The following is a 19,370-nucleotide window of genomic DNA, read 5'->3' on the forward strand; positions in this document are numbered from 1 at the left end:
GTTGAGCTCAAGTGTATCAAATGAAAAGCCAATGAGAAGAAGGGGGCGGGGTATGTCAGATACTAGAGAGCATTGGATTGGTCAGAATATCAGATGAGAAACTAAATTATGAAGTGACGACACAAAAAAGGTTGATCCATGTAGTGACAAACTCCAAACTTTATATCAGGTGTATATCTTCTAAATGAGCTCACTAGCTTGATTTACAGGTAAACTGTCCCTTTAAGTTCTTGAAGGACACTTTAAGCACAGGTGAATCTGCTCATCAGAATGCTGATGGTCACCTTGGTAAACAGCACCAATTAGTCCATGCTAATGACAACTAACACTCTGATCTCGCCATCGCCATGGCAACAGCCGAGAGAGGTGAGGTTTATTTACCCTCTTCCCGAAGTGTATTAATCAGTATTCATCCGTATTGATCAGCACTCTCACATGAGCCGTCATGACATTTCAGCACCATTCCTGACATCAATGCAAAACAAATGGTCTCTTATTTTATTCGGTGCATGAAAGCATGTGTTTGTTTACAGTTACTGGGTCCAAACGCTGTATAGGGACTGTATAGGGAGGCTCAGAAAATAATGGTACTTATAAATGCTCATGTAATATGTTTCTATCAATGCCTAAAATCAGATGGTCAGAGAGTGGTTCATCTTTTAGAAAGCATTAACATGAAGTCAACATGAATTAAATTGTACGATGTTTATTTTACTCGCGCACATTGTTAGTCAGTTAATCAGTATATTTTGGTAATCTTTAATCAAAATCTGACCATCTTCAGACTATAGAAAACACAAGACATGTCACTTGTATAGTTTTGAATGAGGAAAAGTTTAACAATCCATATGGCGAATGAAGCCCCGCATTTTAGAACTGGAGCCAATCACCGATCGCTATCGACTGAGGATTCTCTGGGGGAGGGGCTGGGGCCGGACGTGTGTCTTTATGACAGTTTCTGCAGCTTCATTATGAATCTTCTGCTGTCAGCACACGCACTGGAATCTCAGCGAATATCTGCTTCACACACATGAGAAATACATCTACATAAAGCTTGACATCTGGACTTTTAAATGAACCAACTACACATATAAAAAAATCTTTTCTGGTTTTATAATCTGCATGAAATAAATGTGAGGTACAGTCTGTCCCATCTGACCTAATAAATTCCCGCCTCTGCCACGAAAACGCAAAACAACATGATGGCAAACACCTGAACGCTAACTGGTAAACAAAGAAATCGCAGACATTTTGTAAATCGCTGAATAGATTACATTTATTTTACTATATATATATATATATATATATATATATATATATATATATATATTAGAGAGGCACGATTCTGGCTAAAATGAGAATCAAGATTTTTTTTGCCTAAAATCAAGATTTACTCGTAATCAGGACGTCGTGTCCGTGGTGAAACTGTAATTCGTGTTTGTAAAGTACACCCATCGTAAAATTATCAGTCATATACAAACAGACAAAGAAAATGTCGTATCTGTGTCTGTTCTAATCGCAGATTTTGAAATTGTACCCTCGTAAAATTACGAGTATGCTTCGTTTTCCTTTACGATTTTAGAATTATGGATGCGTGAATTTTATTTACGCACGAAATATTTATGACAGCGATTTTACTCCATACGAATCAAGATCGCGATCTTTTTTCGATTTATTGTGCAGCTTTAATATATATGTATATATATATACACACACACAGCTTGTGTATGACAGCTTGAGTGACATGTAAAGGCTTAACTAGGGTAATTAGGGTAAAGTTAGGGTAATTAGGCAAGTCATTGTATAACTGTGGTTTGTTCTGGAGACAATCCAAAACTAATATTGCTTAAGGGGGCTAATAATATTGACCTTAAAATGGCTTTAAAACTATTAAAAAGGAATTGAGGATCATATTTTTATCCGTTTAGACATGTGTATGTGGCCAAACCCTTTTCATTAATTAGACAGCTGTACAATCAGAAAAATACTATGAAGTGTGTAAGTGTAAACGGGAAGTATTTCAGTAATATGACAGCTTCAGCTTTGGGTTTGACGCACATGTCCAGCACTGCCTTCCTGCCTCAGTGGGCTCTTCTTAGCTTTAATTGGCTGCAGACCAGACTTTATGATCACACTTAATAGCCTTGCTTTGATCAAGCCAGTCAGCTGACGGGAATGTGACCTTCTGTCTGCCTCCACACTGAACAGAACGGACCACTAACCTGCTGCATTATACACCACACACTGCCGTTCATCATTTACATACAGTTAAAGTCAGAATCATTCGCCCTCCTGTGAATTATTTTTTCAGGAAAAGATTCAGGAATTTCTCACAGTATTTCCTGTAATATTTTTTCTTCTGGAGAAAGTCTTATTTGTTTTATTTGGGCTAGAATAAAAGCAGTTTTTAATAGTTTTAAAGCCATTTTAAGGTCAATATTATTCGCCCCCTTCAGCAATATTAGTTTTGGATTGTCTCCAGAATAAACCACTGTTATACAATGACTTGCCTAATTACCCTAACTTTACCCTAATTACCCTAGTGAAGCCTTTAAATGTCACTTTAAGCTGAATACTAGTGTCTTGAAGAATATCTAGTCTAATATTATGTGCTGTCATCATGACAAAGAGGAATAAATCAGTTATTAGAGATGATTTATTAAACTATTATGATTAGAAATGTGTTGAAAAAATCTAAGGTTCAATAGAAATTCGGAAATAAAGTATACAGGAGGTCAAATAATTCAGACTTCACCTGTATGTGTGTATTTCTAAAAGGTCTGACCTGTCGGCTGTCCCTCTGAGAGGACGAGGAGGAGGAGGCGCTCTTGTGCGTGGGTGTGGAGCTTTTCTGCAAAGGGGCGGAGCTTCTGTGAATGGGCGTGGTCACTTTCTCCTCCAGGCTGGTGGTTCGGCTCTGATGGCGGGACATGATGGAGGCTTCGGTTTTCCTTCTTTCTCTCCGCTCGCTTGTTTACTTAGTGTCTCTCGTCCCTCCAAAGCACAGCATGACCAGCCAAACTACTGCGCAAATTCACCTGAAACGCAGTCAAGTAAACGAGAGTTAGAAACATGGTGACAGAAAAGCAATTACATTTCTTATACTTCATTTGGGATATTCTACTCAGTTGAACTAATATTATACTATGATTACTGAACTAATCAGGCTAAAGGCCCGTTCACACCAGGACGCTTTTTGCTCGTGTTTTTCTTCAACGTTTAACGCCTTGTGATTAAACAAAGGGTGCTGATATGATCGTGCACACCAACGCGCAAAATGCCAGGCGTAAAAGCATCATTTTCAAAGAAACACCTCATATTCTCAAAAACTCTAAAGCTTCTGACAATTTAATTAAAGCAGACACGATTTTATGACACTAAATACAGCTTAATTAATCCCTAAACAAAAAATAAACTCATGTTATTTGTGTATTTTCCTATCATTTGTATTCATCTACGAGTGCAAAGGTGGGCACTAGGACCAAGAGGCTGCTTCAAAACAACATTGAAAAGATAAAAAGATTACTAGAGCAGATTCTGAATTAAGCTGCTGCGGCTGTCACACAATCTGCGGGTCTCCTATTATCACAGCTTCTGACCAGCGCATCCGATCAGATCGGGATATTATGACATAATGCTATTTGTGTGGTTTTATTATCATTGTACTGGTTTGAAGCTTATAAAGCAGGACTTATAGGAGGCTGTTAGGACTGCTGGATGACAGCTGAGTCCAAGTAAATAACGAATAATATATGAAATTAATCCTGTATTTGTATTGTCAATTTATAAACTAAATATCTCTTCTTTATATATATATATAACTTTCTTTATTGTTTTTTGATTTTATAACACAACAACTTACATCTTTGGACTAACAAACACAAACATTCACACCACAATTGACAATAAAGCGTGTAATATACAAACAATCTGTATATAAATATGGTAATAATAGATTAATACAAAAAATAGTAATAATAATAATAATAAAAAAATAAAAAAAATAATAAAATAAAATTAAAAAAAAGAATTTGAATTGAAATTAAAATTACAAAAAGAAAACAAATAATAAATACAATATTAAATAATAATTAAGAGTAAAGAAAATTTAAAATAAAATAACAATACTCTTCTGTTTTTAAACTAAATTGGTCTAATCCTCTTCAATTTGACTATTTCCTGTCGAATTTATGTCTTTAAAGTAAGCCATGAAAGGTTGCCAGATTTTATAGAATTTGTCTTCTTTCTTTTTTATGGAGAATCTGATTTTCTCTAGTTCCATATGTTTCATTACATCCCTCATTAGATGTGTATATGTAGGAGCGGCTTTCTGTTTCCAGTGTAATAATATTAATCTTCGTGCTAGTAGGCAGACAAATGGAATTATATTTTGTTCAGTACTGTTTTTAGCTATCTCGAAATCAGTAATGCCTAGAACTGCTATACGGGGATCTGGATCTATCGGCTTTTGACCTATTTTTGAGAATGTTAGAAATATATTTTCCCAGTACGATGATAATTTTGGGCAGCTCCAAAACATATGGGCCAGTGACGTTTCTAAATATGGTTCTAAATATCTCTTAAAGGGGTCCTATTATGCCACTTTTTACAAGATGTAAAGTAAGTCTCTGATGTCCCTAGAATGGGTAGTGAAGATTCAGCTTAAAATACCACACTGATCATGTTCTCCAGCTCTCTGAAACTGACCCTTTCAGGCTTTGATCCTAATTGTGGCGTTTTGGTGACTGTCGCTTTAAATTCAAATGAGATTTAGAAGAGGGCGGAGCTATGAATGCCTGTGTGTCAGCATAGTGGCAGAAAACAATGATTTCAAATGTATTTTAAGTTCAACTACTTACAACTGAAAGGACGGGAAATGTAATACAATCAAGGGCACAGTTTTAGTGAACCCTAGACTTCTGTGCGCATGAAATGAACGGTAAGTGTTAGACATAATACATAATACAGCTGTTGAGCATAATACATGATGAGTAGTGAATGTGTGACTGTGTGTGTTACTGTCTCCGCATGTGTCTTCCTGCAGCAGTATTGATCAGTCATGCAGTATAGAGAGACTCTGACCAGCTTAATTAGACCCAAAGGAAAACGCACACACACTTGTACAGCGACCTTTATGGGGACTTCCCATAGATGATTTCAAGTAGTAGTGATCCGCACTCATTTAAATGTTTTTGCTTGAAAGATTTTTTGTATTTTACATTTTTCTTGAAGAATGTAAAATAAAATAAAGTGTTAAAATGAAAATATGGAAATGACTGCGGATCACAACTTCTTGACAGATCTAAAAGATCAATGCAACAGGAATAATACTATTAAATGTTAATAATAATACTATTAACTATTAATACTAATGGATTTTCCATAGATGTAATGATTTATTTATATGTACTGTATATTTTCTGCATTTTTACATGATCATACCACTTCATTCTGTCTGAGTTATGAGCCGTTTTCCTCATGAGAGACCAACGGATGTCCCCACAAGGTCAAAAAGTACTGGTATTGCTATACTTGTGGGGACATTAGGTCCCCACAATATGGTGACAATCACAACACACACACATACTCATTGTGACAGTCAGAAGCTAAAACCAGTGTGTGAATTACAGGGGGGTGTTTACCCCCTAAATTAATGCTCAATCCCCCATAAAGGACGTCAAAACAATATGTAAGGGTGGTCCATTTCAATAAACATCACATGTCAGGTCATGTTTTATTTATTAATTTGGTTCTGGAGCAAGTTTAAACCCTGCTGTTGATGATTTTGGACTTTCGTTATGATTAATTTAATTTCCTGATCAAACTGAGTCCTTCAGGCTTGTTTGAAGCCCACAGGTAAGTGTCTTGGAGCAGGGTTGGAACTAAACTGTGCAGGGCTGCAGCCCTCCAGGAACTGCGTTTGAGCACTCAAAGAAGCACTCTTTCACTCCATTAAGGTTCAACTTTACAATTACTCAACAATATGGCTGTTGGTCAGCTATAATTCTGCTCAAATTTCCTGAGGGGTGAATCAACTGAAGCTGAACTTGACATTGCATATCCTGAATGATCACACTGCGATATCAATGCTGAAACCATGTATTGTGCGGCCCTATTCTATATTTTTCTGAAACTTGGAACATAAGTAAAGTCTGAAGGGGTTAAATAACAATATTAACAATTAAAATAACAGATAATATCAATATCGTTTGACCGACCCTGTAACGGTTCACACCATTGTGAATGCATAACCACGCCAATCAGTCTATGCAAGAAAAATATCATTTAACAGTCTAAAAACCAGCAGTTTTCTCATAAAATATGTGTTTGTACCAACATATAACCTGAAAGTAAAGTTAAATTAGATGCATAGTGTGTATGGTTTGACCTAGTAATCCTAAAATAGCTAATCAGTGGATACTGTAGGTCAGAATACACTAAATATGCCTCAAAACACTGAAAACCTAATAGGTTTAATTAATAAATCAGATGTCATGTAAATAAATACACACATTTGATTCACTGAAGCACAAACTAACATTACTGAAAGAGTTGACAGCATGTGCACAGATACAAGAGTGATAACAGGATACATCTGTACCGGCCTTCCCAACACAAACATGCTTAGCAAGCACTCTGGGGAAAACACACACACACACACACATCTATAATTGAAGGGCTTCCACCGTCCTCCAGCATATTAACTGAAACACACATCACGAGCTCAGGACAGCGCACCAGGAGCCAGTGTTTCCCTCAGAAACTCATCCAGCGTTTCCTCACAGCTGATGAAATATCAATGACTCCACAGATTTACTCAAGCCGAAGCACAAACTGCTGTATCGATCTGTTTCCTGCTCTGCTTTTAGGTCTCGTCACGGTTTATACTGCAGAGAAGGAGTCTCTCCATCAGATCGAACACACACACACACATTAAACATACATCGATATTCAATCCGTCGATATATTGTGACAATTAACATTTACAATATTGATATTCTGGGCACTTTAAAATACCGTAGAGTATTTAGATCGTCTTTTAAAGAGTATTCACATCATTGAGGTTGTTCATCACTGCTTTAGAGGCTTTAAGGAGACCTATTATCATTAAATCACTGTTATAAGGGGTTTAACCCCAGTTGTGTGTCAGCAGTCTGTGAATATAAGCAGCTAATAATGCTAAACATTTATTAATTTTATTTTATATAATCAAACTTGATCAAAACAGTCTGCAGAAACACTTTGACTGACATTCTCACTTTGTATGATGTCATCAGAGGGCGGAAGCCCCGCCCACTAGTGACCATCTCTCTCTCTCATTAGCATAGGACGTTAGTCTTGATTTTGAATCTGCCACTCTGCTGACACACATGCATTTGTAGCCCCGCCCTCTTTTGAAAGCAGCAGAGTCTCATTTGCATTTAAAGCGACAGTCACCAAAACACCACAGATGGGATCAAAGCCTGAAAGGGTCAGTTTCAGAGAGCTGGAAAACATTAGTGTGCTATTTTGAGATGAAACTTCAGGGGGAAGGAGCGGGGGGTTAAATTCCGGGAGTTTTCTGGGGGGCTGGGGGGTTTGTTGGGGGTTAAATTCCTGGAGTTTTCCGGGAGACAGAACAAAATGGGAGATGGGTCTGAAATATAGGAGACTCCCAGTAAATAAGGCAGTGTTGGCGGGTATGCTTAGAACTGAGAAACTGAAAACGTGTCTACGTGTTGTGCAATAAGTCGATATATTGATTATTGTGCAGGCCTTCATTGCACACTACATTTTACACATCATCTCTTTTTTTGACATTTAGGGAGAAGTCAAATTTCCATACAGTATGTGGTTTCAACAAGCAGATGCATTGCAATATTCCACTGTGAATCAGAGAGAAACGGAGGCCGGCAGGAGATTATGCTAAACAAGAACACAATGCGCATTAGCACAGAACAATGTCATCTCAGTGGCGGATGACAAATGAAGAAACTGTTCACACACACACACGACTTCAGCTCTGTCAGTGTCAATTACCACAACACAAAACACACTACCTCTTCATAAAGGCTCCTAATGAAACCACATCCAAACATGAAGTGGAAGAAACAATGGTGGCTATTGTGGAGGAGATTAATAAGGGGAAATGATCCACTTCTATCAACATCAATAATCGGTAGAGTACAGAAACGCACATTTAGAGCTGGAGTGTGTCATTACTATCATCATCAATAATAAAGACTTTTTGAAGCATGTCTTGTTTTACATTGGCTAACATGGTTTGCTTCAAGGATGGTCTAGGCACAAGATCAGTTTATTCACTCATTAGCAGATTATTATGCCCGTTTTAAAGAGAAACTCTCTTAATATTAGGGGTGGGCGGTACACCGGTGTCATAGTCATCACCGGTGTGACATTGCGCCACGGCATGGATTTTCTAATACCGTCAATACCGTAATAAATCAATTATGCGCCTTGAACGGCTGCATTTACATCAATAATAGCTAATTCTAAATAATAAGGCATTTAATTTTCTTCAAACGTTCACTTGTGGTCTAAATACATGTCCTTATACTACAGGGCTCGAAATTGCAACCATTTTGGTCGCATGAGCGCCCGAAATTTAATCCATGCGCCCTCATAATATATTTGGGAGCATTTGTGTGTCTGAATATAATGGTTGTAGTGCAATCTGATTTGATTTTCTCTAAAAACTTGCTGAATCGCTCTACCCTGCTGCTGTATTGGTTCATATTAGCTGTCAGTCACTCAACGCTTCCCGCTGTCAGATAACAGGGAGATTTTGTTACTGAAAACGGCTGAAGAGCGAAAAGTGCACAGGTTTGCAAACCTCACCTAAAGTTATTTTAATAATAATGGAGCAGATGACAGCGATCATGCAACCCAGGCTCCATCTGAGAACGTAGTCCCGGGGACGTTTCTGGAGACCGCGAAATACGTAGCCAGGGGTACGTACGGCTGCATTTCATTTTTTTAAGCGAACACTGCGGGGCGGTGTGACGCCGTTCCCTTCCCTCCGTGTGGAGGGCTTTCCCGCTGCAGCCAGTTTGTCCGGTTAGCTCTTCGTGTACTCTGGCGGACTCGAGGCTCAGGGAGGGGCTGACCACGACGACGACGACCGGGTTCGAGTCCGGGGAAGAGCGGTTCCAGAAATCAGGTAAGAAAACAAAAACAAAATCCAAAAAATGAAGCGAACAAGTTCGTCACAGGGAGAGAATGTGGTCAAAATCCGAAAACGTGGTAAAAATCAGACGAGGGCTTTTCTTTTTCTGGACGGCTTTTGTGAATCGTCGTTGGTTGGGTTTAGGGACGGAGGAGGGTGGGTCAGCCGATTGGCCGGTCGCACGGTCAATCATTCCGTCATGAAGACAGGCAGACAGGCGGAAGGTCGTTCGACAGTGGCCTCTAGCGGGTTTAGCGAGAACGGCGCGGGAAAAAGCGCGCACAGCGGCCTCTCGCGGACTCGCGAAAACAAAAACTGCACAAATACGTACCTCCCGGGACGTATTTCGCGGTCTCCAGTAACGTCCCCGGGACTACGTTCTCAGAATGAGCCTGGGTTGCGATCATGACATGAGGTAAATGTTGATCCGCCAGCTGAGATCAATCGAGTGTTTTCGGAGAAGGTGCCTGAATCTCGATGCGTTGCATTCACCGCGTGTTCAGCGCAAATGTCCGCTAAATATAAAATCTAACACTGTACACATCATCGCCAAAGAAACTCACCTTTACTAAGTTTACACTGAAACTACGGCTCATAACAAAGAGAGGAATTGCGCCGGTGGTCATCATGGGAATCCTGCTCTGTCTGCTCATAAATTGGTGCGGCTGACTCGCCTGCTTTATTCCACCAACACAGAGAAATGAAGATCAGCTCATAACGAGACTGAGCATTTACAATGACCCAAACCGAAACTGAGTGATAGAAGTGAGACTTTCTTTTGTCCGTTCTTCCTTGAGATGTATATTATTTTGCTATTGAAAGTAATACCATGATATTATACCGTCACCGTTCAAAAGATGAAAAATACCGTGATATTAATTTTAGGTCATATCGCCCACCCCTACTTAATATTAACATTACTTGTCTGGAAAATGCTTCTAGATTTAGGAATCTTTTAGATATTTGGACTCAAAACAGTATTTTGTACAGTAAAAACTATATTCTTTTTGGCAGTGTATATACACTCACTGGGCCACTTTATTAGGTACACCTTACTACCACTGGGTTGAACTTTGGCCTTCAGAACTGCCTTAATCCTTCGTAGCATAGATTCTGAACAATTCGACATTTCTGAATTGCAGCTTCTCGATGACAGTGGTTTAACATATTAATTCCAGTGCACGTCCTCATCCTTTAGACGTGCACGCAGAGTGGATTTGCTTTGGCGGTGCAGAAATTCTTGACATTCTTGACATGTCAACAACTCTTCCAGGCCTCAACGACAATGTTTGAGGATTAAAGCAGACACTGCTGAAGGGCAGCGGGTCCCACTTTGTATTAAAGGGCCAGTTCACCTGAAAATTACTATTCTGTCATTATTTACTCATCCTTCACTACCTCTGAACCGTGATCTGTTGAAGATATTTTGAAGAAAGCTGGAAACCACTAACTTACATAGTATTTTTTTTTTGATTATGGAAGTCAATGGTTAAAGGATGTCAGCTTTCTTCAAACTCACAGTAATTGTTCATTTCTGGGTGAACTATCCCTTTAAGTGAAAAATGAGTATGAAGGAACCTGTAACCATTGACTTAACATACTATGGAGGTCAACAGTTATGTTTTTTCAGCACTCTTCAAACTCATTAATGGGTGAACTATCCCTTTAAGTGAAAAATGAGTTTAAAGAAAGTTGAAAACCTGTAACCATTGACTTAACATACTATGAAGTCAACAGTTATGGGTTTTCAGCATTCTTCAAACTCATTTCTGGGTGAACTATCCCTTTAAGTGAAAAATGAGTATGAAGGAACCTGTAACCATTGACTTAACATACTATGGAAGTCAACAGTTATGGTTTTCAGCATTCTTCAAACTCATTAATGGGTGAACTATCCCTTTAAGTGAAAAATGAGTTTAAAGAAAGCTGAAAACCTGTAACCATTGACTTAACATACTATGGAAGTCAACAGTTATGGGTTTTCAGCATTCTTCAAACTCATTTCTGGGTGAACTATCCCTTTAAGTGAAAAATGAGTATGAAGGAACCTGTAACCATTGACTTAACATACTATGAAGTCAACGGTTATGGGTTTTCAGCATTCTTCAAACTCATTAATGGGTGAACTATCCCTTTAAGTGAAAAATTAGTTTAAAGAAAGCTGAAAACCTGTAACCATTGACTTAACATACTATGGAAGTCAACGGTTATGGGTTTTCAGCATTCTTCAAACTCATTTCTGGGTGAACTATCCCTTTAAGTGGGCAAAAAACAACACATCATAAATAAGTATGATGTATTTATTGTGTTCATATTGTATGGATGCTTTAAATTCAGTAAAAAGCGACATTACACACAACTTTAGGTCTTATTATGAATATAGTAGGTGTATTTTAATTCTTTATACTACAGCTCTGTTGAATGCTTCATTCTGATTGGCTGGTGTTTAGAAATTGTCAGATAAATGCACAGATAAAGTAGTCCCGGCACGTTACAGCTCCATATCACGCTATTTAACAGCTACAACAGTCGTAAATCACATCAAAACACAACAGAAGGCTTCGGAGGAGATGTGTGAGAAACTATTGCTACACACAGGAGCCGTCTGAGGACAAAAACCTGATAAATAAAGTCTCAAATACAACATCTGAACTGTGGAGACCAGTGTATAAGTAATCAACTCTGGTCCATTAAATTAGTAGATTAGATTATTAGCATTAGCACATGATTTGTCCAATAATTTCAATTGTTCTTTCCATAATCGTCCTCCATTTAAAGCTGCTCTGGATTATCAGGTCCACCGTTCAGAAGCGTTTCATGTCCAGTCTGTAATTAGATTGTTTTGAGTCTCGCAGTTCTTTACGACATTATACAGTAATGTCTCTTGGTTTCAGATGGGATATGACTTACAGTAATGATAGTTGAGCGAGCGAGTCAGATGTTAATCGAATGAGTGTGTGACTGATGAGTCTGAGGCTCAGAGATGGGGTGTTTTAGGCTGATATGCTCAAATGAAGCCGCTCACATGTCATTTATTAATGGATTCTTATTTAATGTAAAAATTCACACTGATTATGTACTGAAAGTATGATAAATACTAGTGTTGCAGCTTCAAACTTCACTACAATACCTTAAAACATTCAATATTCAGCAGTGTTTTTTAAATTAAAAAGAGAATTTACCAACCCAAGCTCATTCTGATTACGTACCCCTATATACATATCTGGAGAGCGTCAAATACATTCCAGGAGCTACTTTTTTTGCAGTTTTTGTTTTCTCGAATCCGCCAGATCCGCTGTGTATGTTTTTGAGATCTTACATTTCTCTTGCAACTGCCATTTGCGCCTGCTGTTCTTGCGTAAACACACCAGAGGCCGCTGTTAACTGACTGACTAACCGACTGACTGACCCATCCTCCCCCTTTCCCTAAACCCAAACAATAGTGTTTTAAAAAGCAGCAATTCACCCGCCCACCCACTACTCTTAACCCAACCGATAGTGTTTTCAACCTTTTCTGATTTGGGGCTGTACTTTAATAAGTTAAATCAACATAAAAATATTTGTTGTCTTGACTTTTTGTCATTATTCATTTTTTATAGAGTAGCATGTGGTCGTGGTCAACTGTGTCTGCTGGGTTATTGTACTGTACACAATGACGTGGTGTTTTTGGGTGTGAGGGGCCCACGGATCCCCTGCTGTGAACAGACCAGCTTCACTGTGAGCATTTAAAGACCTCATAAATGTCACTGAGGGCGTACTCACATTAGGTACACTTGCCTTGAACCGTGCCAAAGCGTGATTGTCCCCCATCCCCTCTGCCCCCAGCCTTGTTTTTACGTTCAGTCAACATTTACATTCAGTTTTTACATTTTGAGTAAGGTTAATAGGGTATACACAGACTTTTAATTTCAGTCAGCCCCAGGGCTTGCTGTTAATTGTCATTCATTTTCTTTTCAGCCTAGTACCTTTATTAATCTGGGGTCACCACAGTGGAATCCCTGGGAAACACCATTACACACTCACTTACACTACAAACAATTTAGCTCCCCCAATTCACCTATACCTCATGTCTTTGGACTTGTGGGGAAAATCCGGAGCACCTGGAGGAAACCCACCTGAATGCATGGAGAACATGCAAACTCCACACAGAAATGCCAACTGACCCAGCCGAGGCGCGAACCAGCGACCTTCTTGCTGTGAGGTGATTGTGCTACCCACTGCGCCACCGTGCTGCCCCGTTTAATTGTCATCCCGTATCGCAGCGTTTAAGATGTGATTTCTTTAAAAACAGCACTGTCTTCAAGCAGTTCAAAATCATCACTGCCTGGCTGAGATATGATATAAAGTGGGTCTCAGACCAAACAAGAAGCACTGCATTAAATTATATTGTTCCGCTCCATGCCTTTAAAATATGAAAGTTAATTTTACGTCAGTATTTTCAGTGGATTTTCCTGCGGCTAATGACGGCACTTGCACTTCAAGAGTTAACACTTAGCTGTAGATTGATTCTAAAGCTTGTTTGGCATGCTGTCCTGAGAGAGAGCCCTGAGCTCATAAGATCCTCGAGCCCGGGGCTCCCTCCCGTTTGCAAGGCGAGAGGGGAGTTTGAGCTCAGGTAGATCTGGAGAACTCCCCTGCTGTAGTAGCTAATGAACAGATAGTGATCGCTCTTAAGAGATGACTACTTACTAGGAGCATGTCTATTGTGCTGATTTGGATTAGTCGATTAACTTAAGTTGATGTTTTTGGACGGTGGGAGGAAACCAGAACCCGGGGGAAACCCACGTGAGCACGGGGAGAACGTGTAAACTCTGCACAGAAACGTCGGCTGGCTTGGTAAGGACTAGAACCAGTGACGTTCTTGCTGTGAGGCAACAGTGCTAACCACTGGGCCACCATGCCGCCCATCTAGTAAAGTAGGAGGAGTAGGAGTGGAAGGGGGGATTCTTCAAAACAAAGATGGCTGTCATATGGAACTGAGGGTATTTATAGTAGCTTAGGAGTCGTCTGATTGGTGAATCATGAATTGGATAATGCAGGACCAGCTGTAGGCAATCATGAGCACCTGATCCTCTCGAAATTAGTATAAATAAACTTCACTTAAAAGGTCTTTCGTCTCTTTTTATGCTTTAACAATGAAATGAATGCTTAAGTCTATGCAACTGAATGTATTTTAATTACATTACAACATCCATGCTGTAATAGGAACTTTATGAAATCGAAAATACCAGCAACCTTCTTGCTGTTCATCTCTGAGCACCATGCCACCTGTTTAAATGACTACAGTTGAATTGATTCAACTTAAAAAATTATCTGAGCAGTATATTGTTTACAGTGTGGCTATAATCAAAAGGAAAGGGCTCAATATGTACGCCAGCTACACGTAGGACTGCACAATACTGGAAATATCGAACACTATATTCTGCACAATGTTTGTTCTCTTATTGATTCAGGAATTTTTCACAGTATTTCCTCTAATATTTGTTCTTCTGGAGAAAGTCTTATTTGTTTTATTTCGGCTAGAATAAAAGCAGTTTTTAATTGTTTTAAAGCCATTTTAAGGTCAATATTATTAGCCCCCTTCAGCAATATTAGTTTGGATTGTCTCCAGAATAAACCACTGTTATACAATGACTTGCCTAATTACCCTAACTTTACCCTAATTACCCTAGTTAAGCCTTTAAATGTCACTTTAAGCTGAACACTAGTGTCTTGAAGAATATCTAGTCTAATATTATGTGCTGTCATCATAGCAAGAAATGAGTTATTAAAACTGTTTATAAATGTGTTAATTAAGCAACACTCGGGAAATATGTTTTGCTAATAATAATAGTAATAGGGGGCTAATAATTTTGACTTCAACTGTAAGTTTGTAATGCAGTGATTGTTGTAGACCAGGGATGGGCAAACTCGATCCTGGAGGGCCGGTGTCCCTGCATAGTTTTGCTCCAACCCTAATCAAACACACCTGCTTGTAGCTTTCTAGTGATCTTGAAGACACTAGGGTGTTCAGGTGTGTTTGATTAGTGTTGGAGCAAAACTCTGCAGGGACACCGGCCCTCGAGAATCGAGTTTGCCCATGCCTGATGTAGACGTTTGGTTTTGTGGCGTATAACATTAATGAAGACTTAAAAAAACTCCATATAGGAAAAAATGAATGTGTGAAATATTTACAGGAGCAGATAAAAGTTGTGTGTGTGTGTGTGTGTGTGTGTGTGTGTGTGTGTGTGCACTAATGCAATGCGAGCCAAACAGTGTGGCATTTGTTTGAGATGCTGAATGTCAACAGCAGATTTCTAATTATTAAAGTTGTTCATCTGCAGATGTGTAGTTCGGATGCTCGCAGGGGTCGATGCCTACGGTGGAAATAAATAAATCTGTTTTGCATCTTTTAGCTCTCAGTTGCATCGTGAAGGGGTAAAGACCTGGAAAATCCCAGACTGCAGCCGATGATTGTTTCCTTTCCAGCATATAATAAAGCTTGTTAAAGGAAAAGCACATGCTTTATTTTATAATGTCACTTTCAACCTGTGAGCGTGGCTTATTATTAAGACAGTAACTATTTTGCTCATTATGATGAGTCTGGGCGGCACGGTGGCTCAGTGGTTAGCGCTGTCGCCTCACAGCAAGAAGGTCACTGGTTTGAGTCCCAGCTGGGTCAGTTGGCATTTCTGTGTTGAGTTTGCATGTTCTCCCTGTATTGGTGTGGATTTCCTCCGGGTGCTCCGGTTCCCCCCACAGTCCAAACCCATGCGCTATAGTGGAACTGATGAACTGAAACTAAATGAAATAATGATGTTGATGGTGTGTGAGTTGTCCATTAGCTCTCAGCCTCTTTTGATCAGTTCCAGGCTGTTATGCTTGCTGTAGTTTAGCAGCTGTTCCTCCTGCTGCTGTCTGGAGCAGATTATTCAGCGCAGCTTATGAGGCCAATCAGAGTCGGTGTCTTCGGCAAACTTCACAAGCTTTCCAGAGAGGTCAGTCGAGGACAGGCGTTTACGCAGAGAGATTAGAGCTGGTTGGAGAGCTTTTTTGAGCCATCTCACTCTCACACGGCGTCCTGTCAGATAGGAAGTCTGTTCTCGAACCAGGCGCTAACGCTTCTGTGGCCCTCTAAAGCTGCATTCATGTGTGGAAACGTGTGGCTTCTCACTCAGGGTTGCTGTTTGTGCTAATGAGGGAGAGATGGTCACTAGTGGGCGGGGCTTTCCACCTCTGTTGACATCATACAAAGGGGGAATGTCAATCAAAGTGTTTCTGCAGACTGTTTCTATCAAGTCTGATTATAAACAATAGAAGCTGGATATAGACTCACTGGCCACTTTATTAGGTACTCCTTACTAGTACCGGGTTGGACCTCCTTTTGCCTTCAGAACTCCCTTAATCCCTCATGACATAGATTCAACAAGCTACTGGAAATATTCCTCAGAGATTTTGCTCCATATTGACATGATAGCATCACACAGTTGCTGCAGATTTGTCGGCTGCACATCCATGATGCCAATCTCCCATTCCACCACATCCCAAAGGTGCTCTATTGGATTGAGCTCTGGTGACTGTGGAGGCCATTTGAGTACAGTGAACTCATTGTCATGTTCAAGAAACCAGTCTGAGATGATTCACGCTTTATGACATGGTGCGTTATCCTGCTGGAAGTAGCCATCAGAAGATGGAGACACTGTGGTCATAAAGGGATGGACATGGTCAGCAACAATACTCAATTGGTACTAATGGACCCAAAGTGTGCCAAGAAAATATCCCCCACACCATTACACCACCACCACCAGCCTGAACCGCTGATACAAGGCAGGATGGATCCATGCTTTCATGTTATTGATGCCAAATTCTGAGCCGACCATCCGAATGTGTCAGCAGAAATGGAGACTCATCAGACCAGGCAACGTTTCTCCAATCTTCTATTGTCCAGTTTTGGTGAGCCTGTGTGAATTGTAGCCTCAGTTTCCTGTTCTTAGCTGACAGAAGCGGCACCCGGTGTGGTCTTCTGCTGCTGTAGCCCATCCGCCTTAAGGTTGGACGTGTTGTGTGTTCAGAGATGCTCTTCTGCAGACTTCTGCTGTAATGAGTGCTTATTTGAGTTACTGTTACCTTCCTATCAGCTGGAACCAGTCTGGCCATTCTCCTCTGACCTCTGGCATCAACAAGGCATTTGCCCCCACAGAACTGCCGCTCACTGGATATTTCCTCTGTGTCAGACCATTCTCTGTAAACCCTAGAGATGGTTGTGCGTGAAAATCCCAGCAGATCAGCAGTTTCTGAAATACTCAGAGCCCATCTGGCACCAATAACCATGCCACGTTCAAAATCACTTAAATCCCCTTTCTTCCCCATTCTGATGCTCAGTTTGAACTGCAGCAGATCGTCTTGACCATGTCTACATGCCTAAATGCATTGAGTTGCTTCCATATGATTGACTGATTAGAAATTTGCGTTAACGAGCAATTGGACAGCTGTACCTAATAAAGTGGCCGGTGAGTGTATTCACACACTGCAGAAACACAACTGTGTTAAAACGTCTTATGAATGTAATTTTTGCATATGTTTGCCCGCTGTAGACCCGTTCATCAGCAAATGTCGTATTTTTACTGATGTCATGGAATAAAAGGGTAAAAAGCATGTTGAGATTGTGTTTACTGTTCAACCAAAATCCCATTCAACAGGATGATGAAGTGCTGAACTAAGCACTAACTTGTTTCCGGGCTTTGGCCTACAAAACATACGACGGCAGCACTTTTGCATGCTCTCTCTTACTTCTAAGATTCCTTTATTGTGCTTTTTCTGAGTCAATGCTGGATCTCAAGAGTGTTTTTCTCATGCCAAAGCTCTGCTTTTGTGTTCTGCAGAAGAAAAGAGCTACTTTGCATCCAACCTCGTCTCTTATGGGAATGTAGATGTTTTCTCAAAGCTGGTCTGTGAAGCAGAAACTCTTTAATCCTCTTTTATTACTCACTGAGGTGACACGGTGGCTCAGTGGTTAGCACTTTCGCCTCACAGTAAGAAGGCCGCTGGTTCGGGTCTCTACCCGGCCAGTCTGCATTTCTGTGTGGAGTTCATGTCTCTATGTGCTCGCGTGGGTTTCCCCCGTGTCCTCCGGTTTCCTCCCACAGTCCAAAAAGACATGAGACATAAGTAAATTGACTAAACCAAATTAGCACCATAGTCAAATTCCACCAGCAACACACCCTCATACCAATCCTTAAGCAGCAGGAGGGGGGTTCTCCAGATCTACCTGAGCTCAAACTCCCCTCTCGCCGGGAGGGAGCCCCAGACTCGAGGATCTCGTAAGCTCAGGGCTCTCTCCCGGGACAGCATGCCAAACTAGCTTATTACCCATCATCAGCTAAGTGTGAACTCTTGAAAATATGAAAAGACTAGCTCCCGATGATGTGCGCTGTCAGGAAGTGTTGGCGTTGAAATGCTTTGCTTGTCTGGATCAGCAGCAGGAATTTTATCAGGTTTGTTTAACAAATAGCACCGATTGGTGAGGTGTGTAAAAAGCGCACAGCCAGATTCCAGCAGGGCCACGATAATCTCCTGCTGCTTCATCAGCATCTGCCAACACTGAAACTCTTGTGCCCTTTATCAGGCTTCCTAACAACTCCCGCGGCAGGTACAGATTAGGGAAGACTTCAGGTGGCGCTTTATACCTGATGTCGACACACTGTTCTCTGAAGGAGAAGATTAACAAACAGAAGCAGAAAAGAAACACAACGGGAAGGAGCAAAGCGGCACGGATGATGAATGAGGCGCCATCTGGAGAAGGTCAACAGACTAGAATAAAAGTAATGCATTCCTGATACTTTCAGACGTCAGAATCTGCTTTATCATTGAGTTCAGTGCACCATAAACCTACTGTGACTTTCAGAACTAAACAACTGTTCAGCTGTTGGAACCTAAATGTAGCTTATATACAGTCAGAATTATTCACTCCACTGTGATTTTCCCTTTTTCTAATATTTCCCAAATGATGTTGAACAGGAATTTCTCACAGTATTTCCTCTAATATTTTTTCTCCTGGAGAAAGTCTTTGTTTTATTTCAGCTAGAATAAAAACAGTTTTAAACCCATTTTAAGCCCCCTTAAGCTATAGGTAGGTTCAGACAGAATCTGCTGACATTTTTTGCTTTTTCTAGTCAGAATTGTGTTAAAAATCTGTGGATTTCTGCTGAATTATTTTGGGAGTATT

The 19,370-nt window shown here is 40.2% G+C and overlaps 1 protein-coding gene across 1 annotated transcript in view; it reads right to left on the reverse strand.

The window, feature by feature from the left end:
* Nucleotides 1–19,370, reverse strand: part of osbpl6 (oxysterol binding protein-like 6) — an 80,606-nt gene that overhangs the window by 49,366 nt on the left and 11,870 nt on the right. The window contains exon 2 of the mRNA XM_056465649.1: nt 2,786–3,038. Coding sequence (XP_056321624.1) covers nt 2,786–2,932 — 147 coding nt within the window. The 5' untranslated portion in view covers nt 2,933–3,038. The remainder of the gene's footprint in view (nt 1–2,785; nt 3,039–19,370) is intronic.

This window comes from Danio aesculapii, chromosome 9, assembly GCF_903798145.1.
Source record: "Danio aesculapii chromosome 9, fDanAes4.1, whole genome shotgun sequence".
NCBI lineage: Eukaryota > Metazoa > Chordata > Actinopteri > Cypriniformes > Danionidae > Danio > Danio aesculapii.